This window comes from Prionailurus viverrinus, chromosome D2 (genome assembly GCF_022837055.1).
Source record: "Prionailurus viverrinus isolate Anna chromosome D2, UM_Priviv_1.0, whole genome shotgun sequence".
NCBI lineage: Eukaryota > Metazoa > Chordata > Mammalia > Carnivora > Felidae > Prionailurus > Prionailurus viverrinus.
In genome coordinates this window covers 87,985,178-88,005,473 of record NC_062571.1, presented here as the reverse complement: position 1 = coordinate 88,005,473, position 20,296 = coordinate 87,985,178, and the positions used below count along the sequence as shown (strand labels likewise).

Sequence of the window (20,296 nt, the reverse complement as noted above, 5' to 3'; positions counted from 1 at the left end):
TGGACAGGAAGCAGGAAGCAGCCCCGGAGCGCCCGGGTCGCAGTTGTACAGACATGACGCGACGGGACGGACACATTCAGCCACCCCCCAGGACGGAAGACCGCACGGTATCCGGCTGTGTTTCTACTCGTGAGCTAGAATCAACCCCAAGAGAACATCAAGGAGACAATCCCATTCACAGCAGCACGAAGACGATGCTTAGGGAAAAGTCCTCCGCAGGCGGCCTGAGACGCGTGCGCGGAGAGCCAGAAATGTGGCCAACAGAAATCACGCGGACCCTGATAAAGGGACAGACGTCCTGGGTTACTGCGTGGATGCTGTGAATGTTCACGTGCCACACTTCTTCCATGCCAGGCAGCTTCCTTCAAAACTCCAGTGGCCGTGTGTGCGGAACTGATCCGAATGTTCGTGTGCGGGGGACCCTGAGCAGCCAGACCGATCTTGAAACACAAGATCCATCTGTCCTCTCTGCCCCTGGAACCGGCCCTAACGGGAGGGTGGTGAGCCTGACCCCCGGAGCGGGGGCCTCAGTGGGGACCGTCCCCTCTGCTGAGTGGGGATCACCCCCGGGGCTCAGGCAGGAAGCAGGATCTGGCCTGAGATGCCTTCCACTCCGGAGTCCTGTAAAATTTTATGTGGCTGTGGTTTCCTTGAGATCTCCAAATGGGCTTGGTTTTCCCCAAGGCCGAGCAGAGGGGCCTGTGGAGCAAGCGGGCAGACCCCAGCGCGGGCTCTCAGGCCCCACGGACGGACTCCCCTGCGGCAGACCCCTTGGTGGCATCTCTGGGGCCGACTGGCTGCGGGGCCAACATAAGAAATTAGACAATTGGCCCCTCGTTTCTCAAAAAGCTGTGTGCTCTGAATTCACACAGAAGGTTTGAACCCACAACTATTTTCTTTTTACTTCTCATCGGAAAACTTCAGAGGGAGGACATAGGGGCCCCCGTCTGCAGACCGCAGCACCGGCTCTGGTCGCTGCCCGCGCTGCCCGGGCCTCGCCAAGGGTCAGCAGGACGTGATGCGATGCTCTGCTCAGCATTCAGCATACGGTGTGGCCCGGGGGCCCTTCCCTCCCCAGAAGACTCCAGAACTACATTTGTGCTGACGTGGGCACACACAGGCTACGTTGCAGCGCTGGGCGTGGGGTCAGGGGCCAGACAAAAGGATGCCTCCTGGGGGCCAGCAGGAAGAGCCATCGCTGGTAAGAATGGCCCCGGCTGGTGTTGGGCCTGCAAGGTGAGCGTGGATGGCAAGTCGAGGGGCCTCTGGGAGGAAAAGACTTTGGCCCCCAGCTTCTGGGGTCCCCACCATGAGCCCCAGGCCAGGCGTGGCCCGAATAGGCAGCGGGGGAGGGCGGGCCCTCCGCAGAGCCCAGAGTCAATGTCTCCACCCTCCTGAGTCTGAACCTGACAGGTCAGTCCCCTAGGGAGCTGTTGGGATCACATCGCCATGTCCCCCCGCCCCCCCAGTGTCCAGCTTTTTGCACCAAAGAAGGGGACGTGGGAGAGAGGTGCTGGCGGTTTCTAGGCAACATAACAAAAGGAGTAAGTATCTCAGAGTTATCTGTCTCTGTGACGTGGCCAGTTCAGTGCATAGGCACCGAGCCCAGACCCCTCTAGATCCGGGTGCTCTGAGACCCTCGAGCTCACGGCCCATGGAACCCACGTGCCTCCAGCCTCAGGCCCCCCGAGCCCACAGACCCCCATGACCCCAGGTTCCCTGAGTCCACGGCCCACAGAGAGCAGGCCCACCGAGCCCATAGCGTCACAAGACCCCAGGCCCCTGGAGTCCATGGCCCGTGGAGCACAGGCCCATGAGCCACAGACCTGTCGCTCCTGGAAGCCCCTGGGAGTCTGGCTCAGTCACACGCGTTCTGAGGCTGTCAGAGAGACAAGTGCCAGAATGCTCCGTGGCCTCCATCTCATTCTTCAAAAAGCCAGGCAGCGTTTCAATCAATTATAGGCCAGGAAATTCATTTTGAGAGTGATTTTTAAACCCTGGGGACCTGGGGCCTCCCCGGCAGGAGAAACGAGGCCCTGAAGTCTTGCCTTCTGGCCCTGCCCGCAGCAGAAGCACCAGCTGCGTGGTCAGGGGTCTGCTAGCTTCCGAAAATCAGACGGTGTCGGAAAACCTCTGGGGGAGGTCACCTTGCTTATTAAACGATGAGGCATTGTTTTATCTGCCTCAAAATGAGTTCTTCTGATGGTTTTTAAGCGCCCAGAAGTACTCCCAGGTGGCCCTTCAAATTTGGACCCGGACAGAGCTCAGCCCGAGGGGCTGGGTGTCCATGGCCCTGGGACCAGGCCACAACCTCCCAGGGACATCTGCTGCCCCTCACGGGGACCACCTGTCCACCCTGAACCTTCCCAGCCTGCCCAAGTAACAGTCCACTGGCTGGAGCAGGGGCCCCTCTCCAGACCCATCTGCCACCAGCCTTGAAAGGCCCAGGCCACGGGGTCACCTTGGGGTCGGCGACCGAGCCACCTGGGTCTCTCCCAGCTAATGAGCAGGTACCCTGGCTCACTGAGGCTTGTGAGTGAACTGTCGCCGAGGCCGGAGCACTGACCCATCACCCAGGGCCGTCTCCGCTGTGGCCGCAGGGGCGCGGAGCTCTCTGGCACAGAGGCGCGCCCAGCCGCCAGGGGGACACATCGGCCAGCAGACCCGCCGATCTGGCTCCAGCTCTACCCCAGCACCCCGACATCCCTCCCGGGCACCCCGCCCTGCCCCCAGCACCCGCCCGGCCCTGGCCACCTGTGCAGACCGGGTTGTCCCTGGACCCTGTTTCCCTTGAGCCGGTGTGCCGAGACCCCCAGAAGGTAGACCAGGTGGCCAGGCACGTGTGCTCGGTACCTGAGCAGGGGCTGCCTGGGGCAGGGCGGGGCCTTCTTGGTCACCTGCTTGTAGATGTTCCTGGCGGTCACCCCGATCCACAGCATGGTGGCCAGCGTGGAGTAGTGCAGCAGGATGCCCACCTGCGGGGAGAGGTCGGTCAGCAGCGCCTCCGAGGGCCGCCCCCCAGCGTGCTGCCCCGGAGACCGTGTGCCCCCCGAGGCCTGGGTCTGAGCCCTCCTGCTCCCTTCGCGTCCTCAGGATTCAGCTTGCTAGTGACAGGGTATGAGCCCCGTAGGAGGGCACGTGGGGGTCTCACTCAGCGCCGATGACCCCTTCACAGGGAGTTTCCCGGGCCTCCAGGACTCTGGAGCTGGTTAGATTTGTGTCCTGAGGAGACATGGGGCCGGGGGCCCCCGGGCCCGCACACACGGTACCTCTAGGGAGGTCCGTGAGAGGCTGGCCCCATAGGTGCCCCTCCGTGCATGCACAGTGCCCACCAACGTGCCCATGGTCAGCCTGGCCCAGACGCGGGGACCCGAGGGCTCCAGGGAGGACGTCCTCTGGGCTGGGCCCCACACGGGTGCCACCAGTTGAGGGGCGGGCGGCCCTGCAGCAGGGGTCTCCCCACGAGGCTGGTGTCGGGTTGCGTGTGACATAAAGCACCTCCAGGATCAGCCGCTGACGTCCGCTCCCACAGGCGCAGCTGCTGGTTGCTGTGGGAGCTGCTGGCCGAGCTTTTACCCCTCCCCCAGCACTTACTGTGTTAGCTAATCATGCTCCTCTGTCTCCACCTGCTTCTAGAAAACAAGGTTACCTACGAAGCAAGAACCTGACATTTCACGATGACAAGTAAATCATAGCTGTGATCGGAAAGGTGATTCTCTGAATAAAGCTAAGATTGCATTATAATGATTTATTGAATCCGGAATTCAAGTTTCACTTATTAGAAAACCTCAAATAACCAAGGGGAACGGGATGGGTGGGGTGGGAGCCCCGGAGCTGTTTGTGGTTTCAGGGGCCTCCCTGCACACGCCTGGTGAGTGCCGCCTTTTCTGCAGCCTTTTCCGCGGCCTTTTCCGCAGCCTGGCCTGGGCCTCCTGTGGGTGCCCGTGTGCCGGACCTCACCCCAGCCTGGGAACCGGGGGGCAGGCACTCTGCACCTGAACCAGGAGGAAGGAAGGGGCGTGTCCGTCTGGCCCTCAACTGAAGGATCGCGGGCTGTTGAGGGGACAGCAGCGTGGCCGTCACCGCAGGTGACTGGAAACAGACGCCGAGTCCACAGAGAAGCCCCAGGGTCAGCAGGGGGTGGGAAGAGCCGGCTACGCTCCCGATGGGCTGCTCTGAGCCTCGCCCGCCGGGGGGTTGCAGCCTCCACCTCCCAGACGCCACCTTGGGCCGGACACGTGGAGAGGTCATAGGACCCCCGACCTCGGCTCGTGCACCCGGCTGCCGCCAGGACCGGCAGGCTGCCCCACTCTCAGCCCCAACCCGGCGCTGACGCACATCATCATGTGGGGCCACTGGCGGCCGGCCGTTTGTGTTCACGATGTCACTTAGGACTTTAATGAGGTGCCCGGTCATCTTCTTGTCGCCATAGCAACCGTCTGTTCTCCAGTCGACCAAGTTTTGGGCCACAGAGCACAAGTGTGAGCCACACCTGGATAGGGAGGGCTGGCGGGGGTGTCCCGTGTTCAGGTGCCAGGGTGGTCGCCAGCTTGTCCCCTGTCAGCGTGGGGGCAGGCCTGGCTGCCCCCTGGAGGAAAACCACATTTACCATGAATTGGCTTGTGGAGATGTGGAGGCTAAGAAGTCTGAGACCCGTGGCTCGTGGTGGGCAGGCTGGAGGCCCAGGAGACCCGACTGTGTGGCTCCTGCTAAGACCGATGTTCCAGCCTGGACAGGCACAGAGAGTCCCTCCTTCCTCTGTCATCGTCCCCAGGCCCCTGGTGGAGAGGATGAGCCCCATGATGGGGAGGGCACCTGCCTGAGCCAGCCCACTGGTTCCAGCACTGACCGCATCCACACCGCACGGACGTGCCCAGAATGACGTCGGCCAAATGTCGGCCCCGTGATCAGTCAATTGGCCACATTAAAGCTAACTGTCCCGGCTTCTGACGCTGTGGTCTCCCAGCTGTGCCTCGTCAGGCCTGCCTCCTCTCCAGTGGGCAGAGGACAGGGTGTCTATGCTGGGTTACCCTCCATAACAGTAGTGACGCTTCTGTCTTTGTCTGCAAGGCACAGGCCCGACTTAGAGAAATGTCGGGGGAGTCACTTCAAGAATGCCACCTGGAGGGCTCGCTGGGGTTGCAGCCCCGTCCTGTCGCCTGGGCCCCAGCTCTGTCCAGAGAACAGAGGTCACTGTTCTCTCTTGTGCACATGGTGCTCTCTGTCCCTCTTCCCCTGCCGGAAAGCTGGGCAGTGCAGCCAGAGTTAGCAAGGCTCTGCTCGAAATTCACAAACGAATGACCGAAGGTATCACGGCCCCGCTCCCGGGGACACGTAGTCCGGAGGTCAGGGTGGGATCTACTCCGGAGCTCATAGGCTGGCTTCCCCCGACGGGGTTCCTGAGGATGGCCACCACAGGAGAATCAACTGTTTCTCACACTACCGTCATCACCTCTGCAGACCTTGCCTCTCCGGACCCATCCAGACCTGGAGCGCTCCCCGACCTGCCACGCTCCTAGGGTGTCCACCTGGCTAACGAGGCCCCTGGCCTCCAGGAACCCCCATCCAGGCTGGAGCATGGACACAGTTCCCGGGTTTCGGGAGGGGGTGGGCTCCCCAGCGGCACCGAGGAGACTGGGGGGAGGGGGTGCTGAAGCCGGCTCCTCGCCGCCAGGGACCCGGCACAAGAGCCCTCGTTGGCCGAGCGGGACATTTCACCGCCCTCGGCGGGCTCCGCTCTTCGGCAGGCACCTCAAGGCAGGACACAGATTGGGTTTCCCGGGGTATGTGCTGCGGTTGTCGCCGTGCCTATCCAAAGGCTTAAGGAAGCATGTCTGCCCCTCAGTGCGGTTTTTAGTTACCTGCTGGCGGCTTTGCTGCTGGGGCTCCAGCGTGGATGGCAGAATCCGGTTCCCGGTGGGGTGCACGGCCTGGACGGGGATTCGCAGGGAACCCAGCCGGATGTCAGGCTGCCTGGGCCCTGGGACGAGGTGCTGTCTGGTGGCCAGTGCCTGGAGCCGGAGCTCAGCCCGATTCTTCCCCGTGCCACCCCTGCTTGAACAGCCTCTCACCCTCCCGCCCCAGGGTGAGTCGCCTGCCATCTGTGCAGGGGACAGGTCATTTTGTGTGCACAGACTGCCATCGAGGTCGCCACCGGTGCACCTGAGTGTCAGATAATTAGGCCTCAGCAGCTTCCACAGCATCAGTAAATGGTTGTAGGATTCACAGCAACAGAGGCTGTAAGGGGAGGGGCATGAGCGCCCTGATGCCAGGCTGAGACCCTCCCACCACGTGGCCCCGGCAGACACACACCACCAATGACAGAACCGGAAGAGGGGAGTCCTTGGTAAGATGGCTCTTCAGTCCATGGGGCAGCCCCCATCTGGCTCCTGCCTGGGCACTGGAGGTCACTGTCCACTTGGAGGTCACTGTCCAGCTGGAGGTCACTGTTCACCTGGAGGTCACTGTCCACCTGGAGGTCACTGTCCACTTGGAGGTCACTGTCCCCTTGGAGGAGACTGTCCACCTGGAGGTCACTGTCCATTTGGAGGAGACTGTTCACCTGGAGGTCACTGTCCACTTGAAGGTCACTAGTTCCCTGGAGGTCACTCTCCACCTGGAGGTCACTGTCCCCTTGGAGGAGACTGTCCCCTTGGAGGAGACTGTCCACCTGGAGGTCACTGTTCACCTGGAGGTCACTGTCCACTTGGAGGTCACTGTCCCCTTGGAGGAGACTGTCCCCTTGGAGGAGACTGTCCACCTGGAGGTCACTGTCCACTTGGAGGAGACTGTTCACCTGGAGGTCACTGTCCACTTGAAGGTCACTGTTCACCTGGAGGTCACTGTCCACTTGGAAGTCACTGTCCACTTGGAAGTCACTGTCTCCTTGGAGGAGACTGTCCCCTTGGAGGAGACTGTCCACCTGGAGGTCACTGTTCACCTGGAGGTCACTGTCCACTTGGAGGAGTCTGTCCACCTGGAGGTCACTGTTCACTTGGAGGTCACTGTCCACTTGGAGGTCACTGTCCACTTGAGGATACTGTTCACCTGGAGGAGACTGTTCACCTGGTGGTCATTGTCCACCTGGAGGTCACTGCCCACTTGGCGGTCATTGTCCACCTGGAGGTCACTGTCCACCTGGAGGTCAATGTCCACTTGGAGGAGACTGTTCACCTGGAGGTCACTGTCCACCTGGAGGAGACTGTCCATCTGGAGGTCACTGTCCATCTGGAGGAGACTGTCCATCTGGAGGTCACTGTCCCCTTGGAGGTCACTGTCCCCTTGGAGGTCACTGTCCACTTGGAAGTCACTGTCAACCTGGAGGTCACTGTCCACCTGGAGGTCACTGCCCACCTGGAGGTCACTGTCCACTTGGAGGTCACTGTTCACCTGGAGGTCACTCTCCACCTGGAGGTCATTGTCCACTTGGAGGTCACTGTCCACTTGGAGGAGACTGTGCACCTGGAGGTCACTGTCCACTTGGAGGTCACTGTCCACTTGGAGGTCACTAGTCATCTGGAGGTCACTCTCCACCTGGAGGTCATTGTCCACTTGGAGGTCACTGTCCACTTGGAGGAGACTGTCCACCTGGAGGTCACTGTCCACCTGGAGGAGACCGTCCATCTGGAGGTCACTGTCCCCTTGGAGGTCACTGTCCACTTGAAAGTCACTGTCAACCTGGAGGTCACTGTCCACCTGGAGGTCATTGTCCACATGGAGACTGTCCACCTGGAGGTCACTGTCCACTTGGAGGTCACTGTCCCCTTGGAGGAGACTGTCCACCTGGAGGTCACTGTCCACGTGGAGGTCACTGTCCACTTGGAGGTCACTGTTCACCTGGAGGTCACTCTCCACCTGGAGGTCACTGTCCACCTGGAGGTCGCTGTCCACTTGGAGGAGACTGGCCACCTGGAGGTCACTATCCACCTGCAGCAGACTGTCCACCTGGAGAAGACTGTCTGCCTAAAGGTCATTGTCCACCTGCAGGTCACCATCCACCTGGAGGTTAATGTCCACTTGGAGGTCATTGTTCACGTAGAGGTTACCCTGCCCGTGGAGGCCACTGTTCACCTGGAGACCACTGTCCACATCACAGGAAACTCTACCTGGAGATCGCTGTTCATTCTGGAGGTCACTGTCCACATAGAGGTGACTATCCACCTGGGCTGAGCTGGAGCCAGGAGCAAGGGGTCTGAGCGAGGCTCTGGAGGGCGGAGCCTACAGAGAGACTTGGGTGTGGGGCCGCCTGTCCTGGGCCAGGGCCGCACGGAGCAGCAGGAGGAAGCAGGTGCTGCTGGTGGGAAGGCCCCCTCCGAGCTCTGTCAGAACCAAAGGGCGCTTCCCCCCTCTGAAGGAAAAGTCAGGTGAGGCCATGGAGTGGAAAGAAGGCCCTTTGGTGACTTGTTCTCAATGCTGTGATGTCCAGAAGCCCCTATTCTACCTGAGACGGGAGCAGAGCCTCTGGGAGTGAGCTCCATGTGGGGGGCGGGGCCTCTGCGGCCTGGACTCCCCAGCCACCTGCTCTGGTGCCAGAGCATACCTGGACGGTGGTGGCGGGAGGTGGCAGTTGGCCCCTTCTCTGTGCTCCTGACCTGGCCAGTCTCTGGGAGGCGGGAAGCTCCCGACCCTATTCCTGGGACCAGCACCGTTTGCCGGACAGGAAGCGTCCAGTGCGCATGTGACCAGACGCCTCGGAGCCAGCTGGTCAAGCGAAAAGCAAAGTACCTGACACGATCCAGTGCTGAGCAGAATAGTCAGCCTCACGTGGAAAAAGGCTGTAATACAGGTGCCCTGCATGCTGAACTACCCCCTCCAGGAGACACATCTGAACAAATACTCGAGTGTTTTTTCATAAACAAGACAATTATCATACATTTCCCTTTTGGTAGGAGCGGTGATAAACACTTTAAGTTTTGTAGCAAAATGAGGTGTGGATGGCACTCACCGCCTGGCACAGGATTGGGTATTTGGTGCGGTTCACGCCGCCGGCAAACACTGTGAAGGTCAGGGCCGCGTGAAAGCAGAAGTTGAGGAGCGTGTGCCGGCCTTTCCGGCTGATCCGGATGGCACTGTGGGAGACGGAGATGTCCCATCAGGACCCAGCACGCAGAGTGAGGTGCACAGATCAACCCTCTTCCCCAGTTGCCATGCTCCGTCCACGTGGGGACCGAGCTGAAGACCCCCAAGGTGTCACCGAAAGAGGCCGGGGGAGCCCACCCAAAGGACCAGATGGATGGGAACACACAGGGTGTGTGTGGCACCCTCAGTGTGTGGTTATTGGACGTTTTTGTGTTAAATCGACTTGGAATGCTAGACTGGAGGGTTTTGAGAAATCTCGAACCTGGTCATTGGACAGATGCTAATACTGAAACCTGAGACTCTATGCCTTGTCTGGTCACAGAGCTAAAGGGTGGGACACACCTGGCCACACCTCCTGATTCCCAGGATAGAGTTCTTCTTCCCTCTCTGAGCAGATGTCTGGTACCTCAAGAAGAGGGCATGACTGTGACTGACTGGAAGCAAGACCCCTGTAGTCTGTGGCCTAGGACCTTGCCTATGGCTGTGACCACCTCCATGACTTGGCCTCACCCCAGCTACAGCCATGGCAGAGATTACTCATCCTATTCTTACAGCTGTAATGGTGGCCACAGTTTCTCCATGGCCTTGGACATGCCCAACCCTCTCTCCATGATCATGGCCTCAGATATGCCCAACCCTCTCCCCATGATCACGGCTTCGGACATGCCCAACGCTCTCCCCATGATCATGGCCTCAGACATGCCCAACCCTCTCCCCATGATCATGGCTTTGGATATGCCCAACACTTTCCCCATGACTGTGGCCTTGGACACACCCAAGCCTCTTCTCATCACTGGTTATGTCCACAGTCTAGGCTTTGCTCATGACTTTGGTTATGGGCTTGATCCTGACCATGGCAGAGACCCCTCCTCACATTTCACAGTGCATCTTCCAGTGATGCAGACACCCCCAGGTCATTTCCCCTCACAGGCAGAGGTGGCCAGGAAACCAGCTCAGAAGAAAGACAACTAGACGCCCCCCCTGCCCCGCCCCAGATTAAAAGGCACAACGCAAAGGTGTGTGAGGGTTCCGCGAGCTATGCTAACTTCCCAGGGCTGTGGGCTCTTGGAGCACCTGAACTGACCCTGGGCCATTGGAGGAAGTACCTATTTCACCCCTTTTGATAAGAACATAGGTGGCCCTGGTGGAGGCTGTCCCTGAAAACTGTCCCTGAAACTCGGCGGAGGATTTGGCCACGCCTGCCATGTAGGCAGGTGGTCGGTGAAGTACCTTCCAGGGACTTCTCACTACGTGGGGTGGGGAGGGTCTCGTTTTAGGCTTTGCATTTGAAGGTGGAAGCATGCAGTCTTGGTGCCGAGTGGGGCCTTACTTTTGGTGCACGACGTAAGTGATGACAGAGGCGAGGAGACAGAGCAGCATGACGGCGGTGCAGGCATACACCACGGGGTGCAGGAACTCCCCTGGGTCCTGGGGCAGGGAGAGCACGGTTTTCAAATCCTGGATAGAGCACAGAGCAGAACGAGTGGGCAACGTGGCGAGGAACTGTGCACCTGGCGGAGCCACCTGGCTCCCCCCAGGTCTGGCCTCTCCCCTGAAAGTGGTCGGAGGTGTCTCCTGAGTGGAGCGGAGGTTTGTGACGGGCGCCCCGCTTCCTCGGAGCGCGGCTGTCTCCCCAAACCTGCCCGCGCGAGGGTCTGGATGGAGCCGTGCAGATGTCCCGCCTCACGTGCATCAAGATTCTGCTTTACGAGATCCCCCAGGAGAATTTTGTGTCAAGCGAGTCCCTGGAGCTGACTCAGGTCAGTGGAGGAAAAGCAGCTGCCGTGATGGGTCGGCAGGGCCCCGAGGCCCTCAGGAGAGCACCCGCTTGGCACGAGATTTACGCGCCGGGACCACGTTCCCAAAACTCCAGCAATAGGAAAAACGGCCGCAAAGCGCATGGTCATGTGGGCGGGTTTGCGTGGCCTGTGCTCCAAGCTCCAAAGCCCTGGAGGGGCCCCCAGTGCACAGACCCTCGTCTGCTGTGCGGGCTCCACGGGCTGGGAGTCAGGAGCCCTGGCCTCGTGCATCTTTGCCCTCTGCCCTCTGACCCCCCGAGCAACGCTCCAGACACTTCCTGTGTTGTAACTCGTGGCGTCACAGGGAAGCCCTGCTGTGAACTGAGCCAAGTCCCCGGAAGCACAGGCTGACATCCTTGTGCCCCATGTGACTGGTGGAGGCGGCTGTCACGGAGGTGACGGCCATCACAAGAGGTCATAGGGTGAGGCCTCGTTCGACAGGACCCACGTCCTTATAAGAGGGAGACTAGGACACGACCTGCCCAGAGGAAGGCCGTTTGAGGACACAGCAGGAAGGCAGCCGTCTACACGGCAGGCTATTTCTCATAGCCCTGTGACATCTGATCTTGAACTTCCAGGCTCCAGGACAGAGAGAAAGACAATTCTGTATTTTAACCTGCTCTGTCTGGGGTGCTGGTTGCAGATCCCCTGGACTCCCAAGGGGTTCTGGAGATGGACCCCCACTCCTTCCCAGGGCACTCCCACTCCCACTCACCGGGCACTTTAAGGCCCCTCCCCAGCCCAGGGTGCTGGTTGTGTCCCCTCTGCTCCCTTCCCCAGGTCTTGACCCCTCAGCTCATGCTCTGAACCGTGGGCTCTACCAGCATGGCCTTGGTACTTGCCAGGCTTGGGGGGCAGGTGAGGGCAGGTGAGGGCTGTGTCCATGGAGGCTGCCCCGGGGAACCCCGGGGAGACAGTGCTGAGCTGCCCAGCTGTGAGGACAGGCTGTGGTCAGGGTGGGGGGTCAGCAGCCGTGCCTGTGGTGGATGTGCCCACCCTGGGCCATGTCTAGATGCGTGGTCAGCGCAGCGGGAGGTGGCCGGTGCTCCTCCAGGAAGGCACCCAGCCTGAGTCACGTGGGAAATCGAGAGAAAATCGTCCTTGCAGGGCCCTTGGCCTCGCCATGGCCGGGAAGCTTCTATGTCCAAGAGCTCAACCTGCTTCATTTCCTGGGGGATAATTTCTTGTCAGTCCAGCTGAGATGAGGCCCTGGCCAGCCGGGGGACAGCCAAAGGGCCACCCTGGTGTCCAGCCATGGCCTCTGTCCCCTGATCTGCTCCTGCCAGGGACTTTTCCAAGGAGGTCTCTCTGCTGCCATGACGATAGCAGATGGGATCCTGTCACCAGGGAAAAGGTTCCAAGTGACCCGGACACGACCCAGACTCCTCCCTGTCTGGCCGCTGAGGGATCTAGCTGACTACCAGAGCCGGAAGTAGCACCCCTGGCCCAGCAGATGACCTGATGTGACCGAAGGAGGGGCACTGTGTCACTTGGCAGGCCGTGGGCTGGACACCGTGGTGATCCCCTTATGGTCCTGACTGTCCTTCGGCCAGGAAGCCTGAAGGGCAGGTGTGGACGTGCACAGAACACTGAGGACTCCTGTCGGGACGACTGGGGTTTCAGCAGCACCCGTGTTGCACATGTGGCCCCAATTCCCATGAAATGTCGAGCCCAGGAGGAGAGACATCCAAGGAGGCTGGCCTCAAGGTGACAGGGTTCCAGGGCTCTCTTGGGGAAGTGAGTGTCCTGCCTGATGCAGCTGACCAGGCCGCCCCCCCCCCCCAAAACACCGAGGCTCAGCCCCGGGGGGAGGATCTGCGGCCTGAGTCCCTGCAGGGCTACCCACCCTGGCCACTAACCCATGGCTAATGGAGGCTTCCTCCTAAGGTACACACGTCAGGCAGGCCTTGATGGCTGGCGCGGGCACCTGCTGGGCCCTCCATCCTGCAACACAGAACTTCTGTCCGTGTGAGGACAGATTTCTGTGACGTGGGACTTAATTGCCTGTTGGTGAAGAAAGAACAGGTGTTTTTTGTTTTTAATTTTTTAATGTTTTTATTTATTTTTGAGAGAGAGAGAGAGACAGAGCACGAGTGGGGGAGGGGCACAGAGCGAGGGAGACACAGTATCCGAAGCAGCTGGGGGCTCTGAGCTGTCAGCACAGACGCGGGGCTCGAACTCATGAACCGTGAGATCATGGCCTGAGCCGAAGTAGGACACCCAACTGACTCAGCCACCCAGGCCCCCCAAGAGTAAGTGTTTTATAAGAAAGGTGGAGCGGGGCCGGGGCGTCACAGCTGAACGGGCCTGCTGGGCTCCTGTTGGTGTCCCGGTCCACTGGAAGCGCTCACACACCCGGCATCCCAAGTTCTGGAGCGCTTGCCGTGCGAGATGGTGGGAAGGGCGCGCCCTGTGGCTCCGGAGAGCCCCAAGGGTTTGACACCTGTCACAGGAGGCCAGTGCCAGCTTCCAGCCAATGGAAAATCACTGCAAAAGTCGAGGAAAGCAAGTTTCTGTGGTCAAATCCTGATATCAGATGATCTTCTCACTGTCCATTTCTTCTGAGAGTTGGATGCTGCTGACAGGTGTGGAGCGGGCCTGGCAGGCTCTTCGCAAGTCAGGCCTGATCGTGTCCCAGAGACGTGCCCGGGTCCTCGTGTGCATAATTAGTTCTCTTCACAAAGATGATGGCTTTTAACCTGGTGTCTAAAAAACACTGGCACTTCTCTTGGAGCCCTCTGGCTGCTGGGACCGGGTTCCTGTGCACATAATGTGAGCAAGCCACCGGCGGAGCCCGACCCAAGCGTGTTTTCTCACCAGTGTGCTCGGCACGCCTCGGGCTGAAGCCTGGGGTGGGCCCACACCTCTGGGGACTCGCAGTCCCTTCGTGCCCTGTCTTGGGGCTCCGTCACCACTCCCCCAGAGACCCCCGCCTTCCTGCCGTGTTCGCAGCCCTGACTCTTGGTTGGAGGTGGGGGCAGGGACGGCGGGAGAGGAAGGCAAAGTCTGCAGCGACGCCTGGTGCCCTGCGTCCCCGCCCTGCATGTGCGCCCAGGGTTGGAGAAGTGCGTCCGGTGGCCAGGACCCTCATCACAGAGCTTACGTTCGAGCGCATCCTACCCGCCAAGTCTTATCCACACACACTTCATGCTGAGCCAGGGGAAATGAGACCACCGCTCCCGCCACAGGCAAACGCGTCGGGAGGTCAGTTCGCGACACAGCGTGTCCCGATTGCGGCGCCCGGGCCAGCTCACGCACGGCCGAGGTCACCCTGCTTCAGGGATGCGTTCCCATCCGAGGGACTGGCTTTGAGCGAGGCAGCTGATCCCAGAAGAGCTGTGCCGAGTGAGTTGTAGCAGAAACAGAGCCTCGCTTCCTTTCGGCTTCTACTTTCTTCCTGCAAGTTAGTGACCAAGGGTGTCTTCTACATTTTTAGAGACGACGCTTAAAAGTCAAAGCAGGGAAGGCAAAAGGGAGACACTATTTTATATTTTAGGGTTCGCACATGCACAGGTTCCTCCCGGAGGGCCCGCGCTGCAAGTGTCCCACGGACAAAATCCTCGTGGTGTGCGGGGCTGACTCCCCGGGACACGTCCCTCCGGGGCCCTTCAGACCAGAACGGACCTCACGCCCGAGAGGCTGGGCTCAGTCCAGACAGCCGCTCCCGCCGCCGTGGCCCCCAGCCCGCTGTCCCTGCTCACTGCTCTGCCTTTCCAAGCTGCGTGGCCATGTCTCTCCTTCTGGGAAACCGAGGCTCCATCGTCCCACGGGCTGGCCTGTGTCCTCCGTGGAGCTGGAGGCGCAGAGCCCTGGTCTGGGGTTTGCGGGCACTTCCCCTGGTCCTGAGGGTTACCCTCCTTTTATGCTTTATTATTATTTTAGTTGGGTGTGTCTTTTGGTATGTTTTGCAAATAAATCGCCTAGATGTTAAGAGAGACAGGAAGGAAGGAGGAGGGAGGTCTTAAGTCAGGGGCTGGCCGCGGGGCGCAGGGAAGGGGCTCTTCTCCCCAGGAGGCGCAGACCCTCCTCGCCGTCCTCTCTGCCTCTGCTCTGTACCGACCGAGACTGATCTCGCTGTTAGCCCCCAACGCCCCTTGTCTGAGTTTTTAATGATCACTGTATCTTATTGGTCCGTCCATGGCAGCGTCCCGGGGGGACGCAGAGGCAAAAGGTAAGTAATTTATTTTCCGGAGCACAAATTATCCTCACTGGACGTCACATTTGTACAGCTGGTGCGTGTTTCTCTCATACTTTCCCCGTGTGGGAAATATAGCACAGGGACTGCGCCAGTCCCTGCCCCTCAGGCCTCTACGTCCATGGTCTTTTCAGGGGTTTTAATTCCATTGTTGCTTTTTCAAATGTGGGGTGCTGATGTGCAGAAAAGGGGTGTCCTGTGTCTTTGGGACTCCTCTGCTCCAAGCAGAGCTGGGGGCAGGCCTGGCTTCTCACCCTGTCCTGGCTTCCAGCCCCTGCTGGACGTGACAAAGGATAGTCTGATGACACCGCGGTCAGCCCTGAATTCAGGGCGAGTGTGAACTCCGTGGGGTCCTTGGCAGCCGCTGGCACCTGCTGGGTCTGGGTCATACCAAAGTGAAGCCACTGAAGGGGGGTCTCTGCCTCTCGGGCTCAACATTAGTGAGCGGATGGACCTGTCCTCTGAGGTCCCCTTGATGTCCCAGTGATCAGAGGAGTCCCCATGACGCCTTGTCAGCCACGGGGGGTGTGGCCGGGAAGGCAGAGGTTGTGCAAAATGAACGTGGCCTCCCTCACAGCGACCACGCCGTTCCTCGGGTGAACCACGAGACCTACGCTGTGAAAGGAAACAGGAAGAAAGCGCACAACTTCGGACAACCTCTTACTCCCTTCCAAGATGCCACCGAGCTTTGGGGAGGAAAGTGTGCGGATCACAGAAGGCCACGGGGTGCAAAGCAATGCCTGTCTGGCAGCTGCTCGGACGTGAATACCAACGGGGCCACTGTCCACACCTGCCCCGTTTGCTAACAGCTGTGCTGGTGGCCTGTGGCCTGCAGGCCCCACAGGGGAGCGTCCGGGCTGCCTGTGCCTTCACGGTCCCGCCGGCACGCTGACAGCAGACGGGGCGCCTGTCCAAGAGGGAGGACAGAGCCTCAGTGTAACGCAGGCGTCAGCGTGGCCCCCGAAGCACTTCCGCAAGACCGCGCGTCTTCACGCTCAGGAGCCAGAGAGCGGGTGGCTGGCCTCGGTGTCAGGGAAGCGGACCGCCAGCCCGGGCACACGTCTGGCTGGCGGTGTGAGTGCAGCAGTGTGGGCGGGCAGGGGCGGGCCACCCTGCTGGCCACAGCCTCTGGTCTTCCTTGTGCCCTGGGCCCCTGGGGCGAAGCCACGCAGGTGTCCACACTACAGTCTCAGGGACACACGCAGGGAAGCATTTGCAGCAGAGCGGCCCCCACGCTGGGCTGGGCTCTCCATTTCTTCTGGAGACTCTCCAGTGTAAACGTTATTTGTTAAGAATCAAAGCCCAACGAACTGCGGAGATCCTAAACCCTCCGGGCAAGTATAACCCGCCAGTTTTCACTGTCCTGGGCTGGCCAGTGTCCAGCGTCTGGGACCAGAACACAGTCACTGGGGACTGAAGGCAGAGTATAGACGGGACGCAGAGTGGACATGGGGAGGGTCACACAGCGGTGCTCGGAGAGGCCAGGGAAGCTGCTACAGGGTCCCCCCCCCCCCCCGCCCCCCCCAGCCTCCTGCAACACCTCTGAGCTCACCCTTTGTCTGCAAATGATAGGTTCCATTTGCAAATAAGGCTCTAACCTGAGGGTGAAAAGCTGGAAAAATGCCAAGGGGGGGCAGCCCTGTTTGGCAAGGCACCCTGGGTCCCCTAAAAAGCTGGGGCCCCGGCCAGGCCGGCAGCCTCCCCAGGAGTGGTGAGCCTGGACGCACAACCTCTAGGCTGCCTGTCACCCTCCCGGCCAGCGAGGCTTGGAGCAGTGGCATGCACAATGTTGAGTCTTGGCCACAAGCCCGACCTTGTTTGGGCGTCTCGAGCAGAACAGGAAGGAAACGAACAAGTGACTCAGACAGACCCCCCCCCCCCCCCATGAAGCAGACAATCGGTGTGCATTTGAGTCATTGCTGGCGTCCGAGCCACGGCTGCTGCCGGCCACGTGTCCTGTGGCCATCGGCATTCCCTGCACGCGCTGGGCCCTCCACCACCGTCCTTCACAAACACACACAATGCATTATTTACCCGGCCACCAGCCTTCCCGGAACGCAAGCCGGCAGCGACCACATCCAGGCTGCACGAGCCTCCGGGACGAGTCCCCTCACGGCCCTGCCCACAGCAGCCGTGCCCCCTTTTCTGGTGACAGAGGCGTCCTGCCCCCGTCTGCTCTACGTGCTTCTGAAGCCCACCCACGTCTCCCTGCCGTGCAGCCCACTTTCTGATGGGAAGGGGCTGGCGGAGCTGCCCTGGGAGCGCTGCACACGACGGCCTCGGACAGGAGGGGCAGTGACCCCGGCCAGGGGCCAGGGAAGGCCTCCCCGGTCCTGCACCCGAGCCCTGGGGGAGGGACCCAGGGCCATATCTCCTCCCATGATTAAATGGCTCCACATTGCAGCATGCCTGCCACTAATTAGTATGATCGACGCTGAGCAAGCCCACAGCAGAGCAGCCGGCGGGCAGCCCTGGACACCGGGGCCCGATGCTGCTAACTGGCCACGTGGTAACTCCACGGACAGGGGTGGCCGGGCCCCGCTGCCCGGGGGGCGCGTACTTACCATGAGCCCTGCGAAGCTCCTGCAGCCAGAGTGCGGACGGAGCGGGGTCGCCGCTGAGCCGATTATGTGGCACCCTCCTCCCCGCCGGCCTCCATGGCCGTCCCGAAGGTCAAGGTCCCACACAGTGGCTGTGGGGTCCAGCCCGGGGCCAGGGGCCTCAGGGCGACGGTGGGGCGGGTGAGGGTCACGAGGTTGTCTCCATCTGTGAAGACAGGGCACGGTTAGGGCAGGGCGGAGGGTCCCCGGGGTCTCAGCCAGGCGTCGGCCCCCCCGTGGCCATCCCACCCGGCCAGCCGGTCGGAGCGTCGGGCCGGGGGCTGCGTCGCTAGGGGCATGCGGGGGGCCTGCCGTGTCTGCCAGGCTCTGGTGCTGGCCAGGGGCTCAGAAGCCGCAGGGACCTCGGGCAGCCCTCCCGGAGCACTGCCTTCCCCACGTTGGGAGCCGGCCTCGGCTCGCCGCCCAGCACACGCAGCTCGGCCCCGAAACATGTCTGTCAGCTTAAGTCAGGGAACTGAAGAAGCCTCGACTCGCCGTCCCCACGATCGGCCAGCCCCGGGCCAGCAGACACAGGGGCCGGCGTCGCCCCCCAGACGCGCCATCTCGGTGGTGGCTCCGCGCCTTCCGCGGAACCCAAAGTTATACAGCATCTGCATCCGGAACAGCAGGAGCCGCCCCAGCCCGCTCGGCGCTGATGCCCGAGCAACGGCTGGGGGAGTGGACGCTATGGCCGGAGGGCTCCGACCCTGCCCGCCGCGCTGCCTCCCTGCCCGGGCCCACCCGCCACGCAGCCCCGGGAAACGCAGCCCAACTTCTCACCTATTCAGGCAGAGGCAGCGGGAGCCCCAGCGCTGCGCCGCGCGGTGCCGACGGGCTGTGGCGAGTTCTCTGTGCCGGGGAGCAGTTTTCCATTCCGAGCTAGCAAGTGGAGTTATCAACAGATTGCAAGACTGCAGCCCGGCCACGGCGCCACGGGCACTGCACCGAGAGAGTGAGTCAGAGCCAGGACCCGCAGACATTCAATGCAATTCTCCGCGGGTGGCTTCCAGAGCTCCGCGTGGGGACCGCCAGCCGCCTCTGCGCCTGCTTCGGAGGGCGGGCGACAGCCGGGCACGGGGACCGGGCCGGGAAGCAGGAGCCGTAACCATGGGGATGGGGGAGGCGCTGATGGCGCTGGGCGGGCTGTGGCCCGGCTCCCTGCGGCAGGGCAGAATGGTTCTTCCCAGCCCCGCCGGCCGCCCGGCACACTGCAGAGCCGATTTAAAGAGACAACCGGCCAGGTTTTGCCTCCGCTTCCAACAGAATCGGACAACTCACATTAAAGCACTTCCCTGAAAGGAGGCGGAAGGAGGACTGGATGATTTCACTTTATTTTTAAAGAAAATCCTTGTCCGTTGAAGGCTCCAGGAACAGAAATGTGAGCAAGAAACCAGAGTTCAGAGGAATTCTCATAGTCCTTGTATTAAAATATTCTCGCATCCAAATTGCCTGCCGCTGTGGGTGGGCCGTGGCCTTGCACAGAGAGACCGCCACCCCCATCCAGGGTCCTGGCCCAGCCCCCCGTCGGGCCGGGTGCTGGGGGGTGGAGGACAGGTGAGACCTGGGGATGCGGGTGGGCTTTGCAGCCAGCACGACCCCTGTGAGGGCTTCTGGCTCTGTGCCCCCAGTCAGGTGCGGCTGGGGGGCCTGGGGACTGTGCTCGGCACACACGTGTGAGCCTGGGGGAGGCCCACGCTCTTGCCTCCCGGCTGGAAGGTCAGGACACTGGTGCCTGCTCGGGAGAGCCCCCCCCCCCCCCCCAATTCTGGAGGACCTGGGCCTGGACTCTGGGGCATCACTGAGATTCACGACTTTCTCAGCTCGTGGCCCTTGCGTCTGGGGGCTGTGCTCCCCATGCTTCTCTGTGGGACGCAGTGATGAGGCCTGGGATTTGGACAAGGAAGGTGAAAGCCAGAGGGGTGAGGAGTGTGCGGCAATGTGGTTGTCCGCCCCCAAGCCCTGACCCGCCCCAGCTTTCCGGAATTGCTCCCCTGGGGGTGGGGGGCCCCGGCTTTTGTTCTGGACAAGTGGGGCAAGGAGGAAGGCGGGAAAGCCCGCTGTGAGCTCAGGGTTCAGCCCAGACTGCTGGGCGGCCCCATGGGGCTTGTCCACCTGTCGATCCCTCCACAAAGACTGTCCACGTTCAGGGCATGACATGAACACGGGCCAATCCCTCACCAGGGCTCCCAGCCCGGAGATGGCAGAAGGGTGGTGGGAAGGGCACAGAGGAGGGGCATTGCTGGCGGCCGCCGGCAGTCTCTTGCTCTGTGCACAGCCTTGTGCTCCATCCCAAGAGCCTGTGATTTGCCCTGGCCTCGGAGCAGAGGCGGTAGGACCAGAACCGGGGCCTCCTGAATCCCAAAAAGGCAGCTTCTGGGAGAACTTACAGAAGAGGCTATTGGGAGGCAGAGGACCGGGCCAGCCCCAGCCCTGGATGCCCCCAGCAGCCCCTCTGGTCAGGCCTCAGTGGTGCCCTCGAAGGGCACGTCCAGACCCTGCACTCTGTGGCCTGCATCCAGGGGGCCACACCCAGAATCCACACCTGGGTGCAGGTGGGGTGTCCCTCTGGAATCGCTGGGCTGCCCCACACTGAGGGCTGTCGGAGGAGCCTCATCGGAGGGCCT

The 20,296-nt window shown here is 61.2% G+C and overlaps 1 protein-coding gene across 1 annotated transcript in view; it reads right to left on the bottom strand.

Moving 5' to 3' along the window:
• ADGRA1 (adhesion G protein-coupled receptor A1) overlaps nt 1-18,676 on the bottom strand; it is a 32,965-nt gene extending 14,289 nt beyond the window's left edge. Inside the window, exons 1-5 of the mRNA XM_047825677.1 lie at nt 18,453-18,676; nt 17,637-17,838; nt 10,409-10,536; nt 8,945-9,068; nt 2,854-2,975 (exon numbers count right to left, since the gene is read on the bottom strand). Coding sequence (XP_047681633.1) covers nt 2,854-2,975; nt 8,945-9,068; nt 10,409-10,536; nt 17,637-17,838; nt 18,453-18,652 — 776 coding nt within the window. The 5' untranslated portion in view covers nt 18,653-18,676. The remainder of the gene's footprint in view (nt 1-2,853; nt 2,976-8,944; nt 9,069-10,408; nt 10,537-17,636; nt 17,839-18,452) is intronic.
• Between the last annotated feature and the right edge of the window lie 1,620 nt (nt 18,677-20,296).